General features: G+C 45.2%; 1 protein-coding gene across 1 annotated transcript in view; it reads left to right on the forward strand.

Annotated features, from left to right (window-relative positions):
* LOC134927210 (serum paraoxonase/arylesterase 2-like) overlaps positions 1-10,398 on the forward strand; it is a 106,215-nt gene extending 95,817 nt beyond the window's left edge. The window contains exon 9 of the mRNA XM_063921369.1: positions 9,014-10,398. Coding sequence (XP_063777439.1) covers positions 9,014-9,175 — 162 coding nt within the window. The 3' untranslated portion in view covers positions 9,176-10,398. The remainder of the gene's footprint in view (positions 1-9,013) is intronic.
* Positions 10,399-10,653: the final 255 nt, after the last annotated feature.

The following is a 10,653-nucleotide window of genomic DNA, read 5'->3' on the forward strand; positions in this document are numbered from 1 at the left end:
AGGTACAGCAGTGGCCTACCGTAGTGCTATATACAGTATAATGGACCTGGTGGACACTGTCAGCAGACTGCGTTTATAGTATAAAAAAAAAAAGACACCACAGGTATACAATGTAGATGGATGGACAGTATACTTATGGACGACGAGTGACGACACAGAGGTAGGTACAGCAGTGGCCTACCGTACTGCTATATACAGTATAATGGACCTGGTGGACACTGTCAGCAGACTGCCTTTATAGTATAAAAAAAAAGACACCACAGGAGTGTTTTTCAGGCAGACAAACGTATACTGGTGGTCACTGTCAGCAAAACTGTGCACTGTACTCCTGCTATAGCTGCTCCCCAGTCCCCACAATTAAGCAGTGTGAGCACTCAGCACAGATATATCATGCAGCACACTGAGCACAGATATGGTATGGAGCGTTTTTTTCAGGCAGAGAACGGATAAAAACTGGTGGTCACTTATCAGCAAAACTCTGCACTGTACTCCTCCTAACAGCTGCTCCCCAGTCCTCCCCACAATAAGCTAAGCAATCAGATCAACTGTGTAGTATATAACTATATAAACGGAGAGGACGCCAGCCACGTCCTCTCCCTATCAATCTCAATGCACGTGTGGAAAATGGCGGCGACGCGCGGCTGCTTATATAGAATCCGAATCTCGCGAGAATCCGACAGCGGGATGATGACGTTCGGGCGCGCTCGGGTTAGCCGAGCAAGGCGGGAGGATCCGAGTCTGCTCGATCCCGTGTAAAAAAGGTAAAGCTCGGGTGGGTTCGGTTTCTCGGAAACCGAACCCGCTCATCACTAATGCATACACACACACACATGCATACACACACACACACACACACACACACACACACTTACTCTCCTTCAACATACCATCTGGCTGGCTGGATCTGTATCAGCTTCTGTCCTCTTCCTGCAGCCTGGTCCCATGTAGCTCTGCCCCTTGTCGCTGTGTAGCCCCCATTCCGGCCAGTACAAGAACGGACACTGCAGGGGGGCAGGGGGAAGCTTCAAGCTGCCGGCGCCGCTGCCTGTCAAACGGTGTGACAGGCACAGCAGCCGGCAGCAGCAGCAGGGTGCCAAGGTGCAGCACAGGGATGCAGAGCAGGGAGAGTGCCTCTCCAGCCTGGTGCCTACCTGCTTTGCATCCCTTGAGCGGGTAGCGCCGGGCCTGATTACAGTACAGGATACCACAGGGTTAAACAAAAACAGAGCTTTGGAATTTTATTCTATTTTGCCTATGTCGCCTGTGCAGGAATATTAAAACAATAAAGAACCCTTTGAATTAATGTTTTTTTTTTTCCCACATTGAAAATTATACCACTGATTTAATCAACAATTATTTAACTTTGGATTTTAATAAATACCGTTGACCTGCAGAGGTTCTTCCAGCCTTTTCTGGAGCAAATGTGTAACTCACACTGAATTTGCATGGCAAAATAGTGGCACCTGTAAAAGCGAAGAAGTAGAACTAGTCCAGTCTGGGAAATGACGTTTTTTAGTAATGCGTATATACAGCCACACACTATAATGTTGCACAGCATTCCAGCTTCAGATGCGTTATACATTATTCTGGGTGCTGTGGGGTGGCCATGTCCCGATTCAGAAATGTATAATGTTGGTAGGTTGCGCATATTTTGCAGTTCTAAAATGCATGCAAAATATTTCAGGGGTAAAACAGAAGCAGCATTAACAAGCCATAAATGTTTCTTAAATTAGTCTAAAATTACCAATGCATTTACTTTCATGCAAAAATGATAAACCCTTGTCAGTGTTTGCAAAGGGGAAAGAATTATATAATGGATGACAGTGATATGATACGGGATAGTGATATTATGGTGAACATTGATGAGCTTTTTATATTGGTGAAAAAAATGATATGCTTATTATATTGGAGAAACACAGTTATATGCTTAATATTTAGGCGAGTAATAACCCTTTTCTACCAAAATTGAGGTCGATCCGGGTCTGACCTGAGACAGACCCCGTTCCCGCTGCGGCTTCGACCAGGGTTATTCCCGAGTCCGAGACGTTTATACGGACGCAGTCTTTTTGTTCTGCTAGGGCTTGGAGATGACATCATCACTAAGTGCTGGGAAATCCGTCTCTCCCCATGTTGTAAACTGCAATTGAGTTGGTTGACCTGTGTTACCCATTTATGTGCTTATTAAATTGGTGTAAAACAGTGATGAGCTTCTTATATAGGAAATTAACCGTGATTTGCTTTTTAAATTGGTGTATAATAGTGATGTTTTTTTATACTGGTGAATGACAGTGATATGCCTTTTCTATTGATGAAAAATGATGATATGCTTATTATATTGGCGAATCACAGTCGTATGCTTAATATTTTGGTAAATAACAGTGATGTGCTTATAAAATTGGTCTATAACAGTAATAAGCTTTTTACATCTGTGAATATGCTGATTACAGTATATTGGTGAATAGTGTTGATAGGTTTTTATTATATAGGTGAATAACAGTGATATGCTTATTATACTGGTGAATAACAGTGAGATGGTTATTAGATTGGTGAATAACAGTGATATGTTTATTATATTGGTGAATAGTGTTGATTTTTATTATATTGGTGAATAACAGTGATATGCTTATGATATTGGTGAATTACAGTGATCTCCGTTATATCAGCATGATGTACAGTACATGGAGATGCCACTGCAATAATTAGTGATGAGCGGGTTCGGTTTCTCGGAAACCGAACCCCCCCCCAACTTCAGCCTTTTTACACGGGTCCGAGCCATACTCGGATTCTCCCGTGTGGCTCGGGTAAACCGAGCGCGCCCGAACGTCATCATCCCGCTGTCGGATTCTCGCGAGATTCGGATTCTATATAAGCAGCCGCGCGTCGCCGCCATTTTCACACGTGCATTGAGATTGATAGGGAGAGGACGTGGCTGGCGTCCTCTCCGTTTATATAGTTAGTTAGTTGATCTGATTGCTACTGCTTAGCTTATTGTGGGGAGGATTGGGGAGCAGCTGTTAGGAGGAGTACAGTGCAGAGTTTTGCTAGTTTTTTTTAATCCGTTCTCTGCCTGAAAAAAACGCTCCATACCATATCTGTGCTCAGCCTCAGTGTGCTGCATGATATATCTGACTGTGCTGAGTGCTCACACTGCTTAATTGTGGGGGAGACTGGGGAGCAGCTATAGCAGGAGTACAGTGCACAGTTTTGCTGACAGTGACCACCAGTATACGTTTGTCTGCCTGAAAAACACTCCTGTGGTGTCTTTTTTTTTATACTATAAACGCAGTCTGCTGACAGTGTCCACCAGGTCCATTATACTGTATATAGCAGTACGGTAGGCCACTGCTGTACCTACCTCTGTGTCGTCACTCGTCGTCCATAAGTATACTATCCATCCATCTACATTGTATACCTGTGGTGTCTTTTTTTCTTTATACTATAAACGCAGTCTGCTGACAGTGTCCACCAGGTCCATTATACTGTATATAGCAGTACGGTAGGCCACTGCTGTACCTACCTCTGTGTCGTCACTCGTCATACATAAAGTATACTATCCATCCATCTACATTGTATACCTGTGGTGTCTTTTTTTTTATACTATAAACGCAGTCTGCTGACAGTGTCCACCAGGTCCATTATACTGTATATAGCAGTACGGAAGCCACTGCTGTACCTACCTCTGTGTCGTCAGTCACTCGTCCATAAGTATACTATCCATCCATCTACATTGTATACCTGTGGTGTCTTTTTTTTAATACTATAAACGCAGTCTGCTGACAGTGTCCACCAGGTCCATTATACTGTATATAGCAGTACGGTAGGCCACTGCTGTACTTACCTCTGTGTCGTCACTCGTCGTCCATAAGTATACTATCCATCCATCTACATTGTATACCTGTGGTGTCTTTTTTTCTTTATACTATAAATGCAGTCTGCTGACAGTGTCCACCAGGTCCATTATACTGTATATAGCAGTACGGTAGGCCACTGCTGTACCTACCTCTGTGTCATCACTCGTCGTCCATAAGTATACTATCCGTCCATCTACATTGTATACCTGTGGTGTCTTTTTTTTTAATACTATAAACGCAGTCTGCTGACAGTGTCCACCAGGTCCATTATACTGTATATAGCAGTACGGTAGGCCACTGCTGTACCTACCTCTGTGTCGTCAGTCACTCATCCATAAGTATACTATCCATCCATCTACATTGTATACCTGTGGTGTCTTTTTTTTCTTTATACTATAAATGCAGTCTGCTGACAGTGTCCACCAGGTCCATTATACTGTATATAGCAGTACGGTAGGCCACTGCTGTACCTACCTCTGTGTCGTCACTCGTCGTCCATAAGTATACTATCCATCCATCTACATTGTATACCTGTGGTGTCTTTTTTCTTTATACTATAAATGCAGTCTGCTGACCGTGTCCACCAGGTCCATTATACTGTATATAGCAGTACGGTAGGCCACTGCTGTACCTACCTCTGTGTCGTCAGTCACTCGTCCATAAGTATACTATCCATCCATCTACATTGTATACCTGTGGTGCCTTTTAGTTGGGCGCATTAAAATATGGAGAACAAAAATGTGGAGGTTAAAAAAATAGGGAAAAATCAAGATCCACTTCCACCTCGTGCTGAAGCTGCTGCCACTAGTCATGGCCGAGATGATGAAATGCCATCAACGTCGTCTGCCAAGGCCGATGCCCAATGTCATAGTACAGAGCATGTAAAATCCAAAACACAAAAGATCAGTAAAAAAATGACCCAAAAATCAAAATTAAAAGCGTCTGAGGAGAAGCGTAAACTTGCCAATATGCCATTTACGACACGGAGTGGCAAGGAACGGCTGAGGCCCTGGCCTATGTTCATGGCTAGTGGTTCAGCTTCACATGAGGATGGAAGCACTCATCCTCTCGCTAGAAAAATGAAAAGACTTAAGCTGGCAAAAGCACAGCAAAGAACTGTGCGTTCTTCGAAATCACAAATCCCCAAGGAGAGTCCAATTGTGTCGGTTGCGATGCCTGACCTTCCCAACACTGGACGGGAAGAGCTTGCGCCTTCCACCATTTGCACGCCCCCTGCAAGTGCTGGAAGGAGCACCCGCAGTCCAGTTCCTGATAGTCAAATTGAAGATGTCAGTGTTGAAGTACACCAGGATGAGGATATGGGTGTTGCTGGCGCTGGGGTTCAAATTGACAAGGAGGATTCTGATGGTGAGGTGGTTTGTTTAAGTCAGGCACCCGGGGAGACACCTGTTGTCTGTGGGACGAATATGGCCATTGACATGCCTGGTCAAAATACAAAAAAAATCAGCTCTTCGGTGTGGAATTATTTCAACACAAATGCGGACAACAGGTGTCAAGCCGTGTGTTGCCTTTGTCAAGCTGTAATAAGTAGGGGTAAGGACGTTAACCACCTCGGAACATCCTCCCTTATACGTCACCTGCAGCGCATTCATCATAAGTCAGTGACAAGTTCAAAAACTTTGGGCGACAGCGGAAGCAGTCCCCTGACCAGTAAATCCCTTCCTCTTGTAACCAAGCTCCCGCAAACCACACCACCAACTCCCTCAGTGTCAATTTCCTCCTTACCCAGGAAAGCCAATAGTCCTGCAGGCCATGTCACTGGCAAGTCTGACGAGTCCTCTCCTGCCTGGGATTCCTCTGATGCATCCTTGAGTGTAACGCCTACTGCTGCTGGCGCTGCTGTTGTTGCTGCTGGGAGTCGATCGGCATCCCAGAGGGGAAGTCGGAAGACCACTTGTACTACTTCCAGTGAGCAATTGACTGTCCAACAGTCCTTTGCGAGGAAGATGAAATATCACAGCAGTCATCCTGCTGCAAAGCGGATAACTGAGACTTGGCAGCCTGGGCGGTGAGAAACGTGGTTCCGGTATCCATCGTTACTTCAGAGCCAACTATAGACTTGATTGAGGTACTGTGTCCCCGGTACCAAATACCATCTAGGTTCCATTTCTCTAGGCAGGCGATACCGAAAATGTACACAGACCTCAGAAAAAGAGTCACCAGTGTCCTAAAAAATGCAGTTGTACCCAATGTCCACTTAACCACGGACATGTGGACAAGTGGAGCAGGGCAGACTCAGGACTACATGACTGTGACAGCCCACTGGGTAGATGTATTGCCTCCCGCTGCAAGAACAGCAGCGGCGGCACCAGTAGCAGCATCTCGCAAACGCCAACTTGTTCCTAGGCAGGCTACGCTTTGTATCACCGCTTTCCAGAATACGCACACAGCTGAAAACCTCTTACGGCAACTGAGGAAGATCATCGCAGAATGGCTTACCCCAATTGGACTCTCCTGGGGATTTGTGGCATAGGACAACGCCAGCAATATTGTGCGTGCATTACATCTGGGCAAATTCCAGCACGTCCCATGTTTTGCACATACCTTGAATTTGGTGGTGCAGAATTATTTAAAAAACGACAGGGGCGTGCAAGAGATGCTGTCGGTGGCCAGAAGAATTGCAGGCCACTTTCGGCGTACAGGCACCGCGTACAGAAGACTGGAGCACCACCAAAAACGCCTGAACCTGCCCTGCCATCATCTGAAGCAAGAGGTGGTAACGAGGTGGAATTCAACCCTCTATATGCTTCAGAGGATGGAGGAGCAGCAAAAGGCCATTCAAGCCTATACATCTGCCCACGATATAGGCAAAGGAGGTGGAATGCACCTGTCTCAAGCGCAGTGGAGAATGATTTCAACGTTGTGCAAGGTTCTGCAACCTTTTGAACTTGCCACACGTGAAGTCAGTTCAGACACTGCCAGCCTGAGTCAGGTCATTCCCCTCATCAGGCTTTTGCAGAAGAAGCTGGAGACATTGAAGGAGGAGCTAAAACAGAGCGATTCCGCTAGGCATGTGGGACTTGTGGATGGAGCCCTTCATTCGCTTAACCAGGATTCACGGGTGGTCAATCTGTTGAAATCAGAGCACTAAATTTTGGCCACCGTGCTCGATCCTAGATTTAAAACCTACGTTGTATCTCTCTTTCCGGCAGACACAAGTCTGCAGAGGTTCAAAGACCTGCTGGTGAGAAAATTGTCAAGTCAAGCGGAACGTGACCCGTCAACATCTCCTCCTTCACATTCTCCCGCAACTGGGGGTGCGAGGAAAAGGCTACGAATTCCGAGCCCACCCGCTGGCGGTGATGCAGGGCAGTCTGGAGCGAGTGCTGACATCTGGTCCGGACTGAAGGACCTGCCAACGATTACTGACATGTCGTCTACTGTCACTGCATATGATTCTCTCACCATTGAAAGAATGGTGGAGGATTATATGAGTGACGGCATCCAAGTAGGCACGTCAGACAGTCCGTACGTATACTGGTAGGAAAAAGAGGCAATTTGGAGGCCCTTGCAGAAACTGGCTTTATTCTACCTAAGTTGCCCTCCCTCCAGTGTGTACTCTGAAAGAGTGTTTAGTGCCGCCGCTCACCTTGTCAGCAATCGGCGTACGAGGTTACTTCCAGAAAATGTGGAGAAGAGGATGTTCATTAAAATGAATTATAATCAATTCCTCCGTGGAGACATTCACCAGCAGCAATTGCCTCCAGAAAGTATACGGGGACCTGAGATGGTGGATTCCAGTGGGGACGAATTAATAATCTGTGAGGAGGGGGATGTACACAGTGAAAGGGGTGATGAATCGGACGATGATGATGAGGTGGACATCTTGCCTCTGTAGAGCCAGTTTGTGCAAGGAGAGATTGATTGCTTCTTTTTTGGTGGGGGCCCAAACCAACCAGTCATTTCAGTCACAGTCGTGTGGTAGACCCTGTCGCTGAAATGATGGGTTCGGTAAAGTGTGCATGTCCTGTTTATACAACATAAGGGTCGGTGGGAGGGCCCAAGGACAATTCCATCTTGCACCTCTTTTTTCTTTCATTTTTCTTTGCGTCATGTGCTGTTTGGGGAGTATTTTTTTGAAGGGCCATCCTGCGTGACACTGCAGTGCCACTCCTAGATGGGCCAGGTGTTTGTGTCGGCCACTTGTGTCGCTTAACTTAGTCACACAGCGACCTTGGTGCGCCTCTTTTTTTCTTTGCGTCATGTGCTGTTTGGAGAGTATTTTTTTGAAGGGCCATCCTGCGTGACACTGCAGTGCCACTCCTAGATGGGCCAGGTGTTTGTGTCGGCCACTTGTGTCGCTTAGCTTAGTCATACAGCGACCTTGGTGCGCCTCTTTTTTTCTTTGCGTCATGTGCTGTTTGGGGAGTATTTTTTTCAAGTGCTATCCTGTCTGACACTCCTAGATGGGCCAGGTGTTTGTGTCGGCCACTTGGGTCGCTTAGCTTAGTCACACAGCTACCTCGGTGCAAATTTTAGGAATAAAAATAATATTGTGAGGTGTGAGGTGTTCAGAATAGACTAAAAATGAGTGGAAATTATGGTTATTGAGGTTAATAATACTCTGGGATCAAAATGACCCCCAAATTCTATGATTTAAGCTGTTTTTTAGGGTTTTTTGAAAAAAACACCCGAATCCAAAACACACCCGAATCCGACAAAAAAAATTCGGTGAGGTTTTGCCAAAACGCGTTCGAACCCAAAACACGGCCGCGGAACCGAACCAAAACACAAAACCCGAAAAATTTCCGGTGCACATCACTAGCAATAATGTAATAGTTTATCCTGCAATAAGCAATAGTGTGTCTACTCCAAATTTCCACTGCATCATGTAAATGTAATTTGTTACTTATTGGGCCAGATGTACTAAGCTTGAAAAGTGATAAATATCACTGTGATAAAGCACCAGCCAATCGGCTCCTAGCTGCCATGTCACAGGCTGTGTTTGAAAAATGACAGTTAGGAGCCGATTGGCTGGTGCTTTATCACAGTGATATTTATCACTTTTCAAGCTTAGTACATCTGGCTGACTGTCTCTATTACTAACTACATTTTTCTTTTATTATACTGTACAGTATGTAGTTATTATATAGTGCAACATTCACACACACACTTCTCAAATGTTCTTTGTCTTGTTGCAGGTTATCCGCATACAGAACATTCACTCTGATAACCCTATAGTGACCACAGTGTATGCCAACAATGGCTCCGTGCTCCAGTTATCAACAAGTGCGTCTGTGTACGAGGGGAAATTACTCATAGGTACAATATTCCACAAAGCCCTGTACTGTGAGCTGGATTGATGTCACATGGTGACTGACAATAGAACCAAACGAATTCTCTGTACTTTTTCCGTTAGTGGCTGATAGGTGCATTTAGCATAAACCTTTATAACATTACTTCAATGAAAACTAACAGAATAGTTTTGGGTGGGGAGGAAGTGCGCGTTTCCCGGTTGCGGTAACGCTCAGGCGCCACACTCTGGGATTACCATTCTACCTGTTTCATTTTAACTCTGTCAACTCGAATAACTAAATTTTATGTTTCTGCAAAATGATTCAATAACCTATTACAGTTTCAGCAAACAGGAGATCATGATACACTATCATACCTCCCAACATGACCCTCTCCAGGAGGGACAGAACGCTCTGCTCCTGGACTTCCCTCTTAATGTACGATTGCCATCACCTGTGCTGAAACACCTTTCTTATCCATACACCTGTTCAAAACAGGTGCCAGCAATCATACATTAAGAGAAAAGTCCAGAAGCCGAGCATTGTGTCCCTCCTGGAGAGGGTCATGTTGGGAGGTATGCACTATGAGGCCTTCATACAAAATACAAATACATTTCACAGCCAACGCATGGGACAGGGGTTCCCAAACTCAGCCCTTAACAGTCCAGGTTTTAAGGATATCCATGTTTAAGCACAGGTGACTTAATTAGTACCTCACTCAATTTGATTTACCCGTCTGTGCTCAACCATGGATATCCTTAAAACCCGAACTGTAAGGGTGCCTGGAGGACGGAGTTTCAGAACCTTTGGCATAGGAAGTCACTGATGCACAGAATTGTGTTGAATAGAGATGCCACGAGCGTCAAAGTTTTGCAGATTCTCCAGTGACTCAAAATATCCCCCCTTCCACTCATATACTTACCACAATGTTCATTTTGTGAGCATCAGCGCTGACAACAACAACAAAACCTGGAGAAACAAAACTCCACATTGTTTTTAGTATACTTGTTTGTGGCAAAAACTTTCCTTTTTTCATTTTAAAATTGTTTGCACTGAAATGTCAGTTAATAACTAGTATGTTTTATACATTATTTTGTCAAGTTGTTTAAACTGGGTAATATATAAATCACTGGGAGATGTGTAGTCTTTTTTGTGCAATTTTGTATGCTCCTGTATTGTTGTTTTTTTTTGTTGTTTTTTGTTTTGGCCCATTTCCAGAACAGGGACCTATAATTGTAAGGACTTATAAGGATTAACAAATGTGTTTGGTAATAAATCCGTCTGTAATATAATACACTGGTCTGTTTATTCCAATTATTTTTATGTTTGTTACTGACACTGAAAAATGAGAGTCCTTAGAACAGGTGTAGTACGGCTGACCGGCGGTCTCCTGACTGCCGGTCAGCTTACCGACGCCGGGATCCCGGCGGGGAGGGGCGAGTGCAGCAAGCCCATTGCGGGCTCGCTGCGCTCGCCACGCTGCGGGCTCGGTGGCGACCTGCGGACGCCACGGGTTCTATTCCCACTCTATGGGTGTCGTGGACACC

The sequence above is a fragment of the Pseudophryne corroboree genome, chromosome 5 (assembly GCF_028390025.1).
Source record: "Pseudophryne corroboree isolate aPseCor3 chromosome 5, aPseCor3.hap2, whole genome shotgun sequence".
Classification (NCBI taxonomy): domain Eukaryota; kingdom Metazoa; phylum Chordata; class Amphibia; order Anura; family Myobatrachidae; genus Pseudophryne; species Pseudophryne corroboree.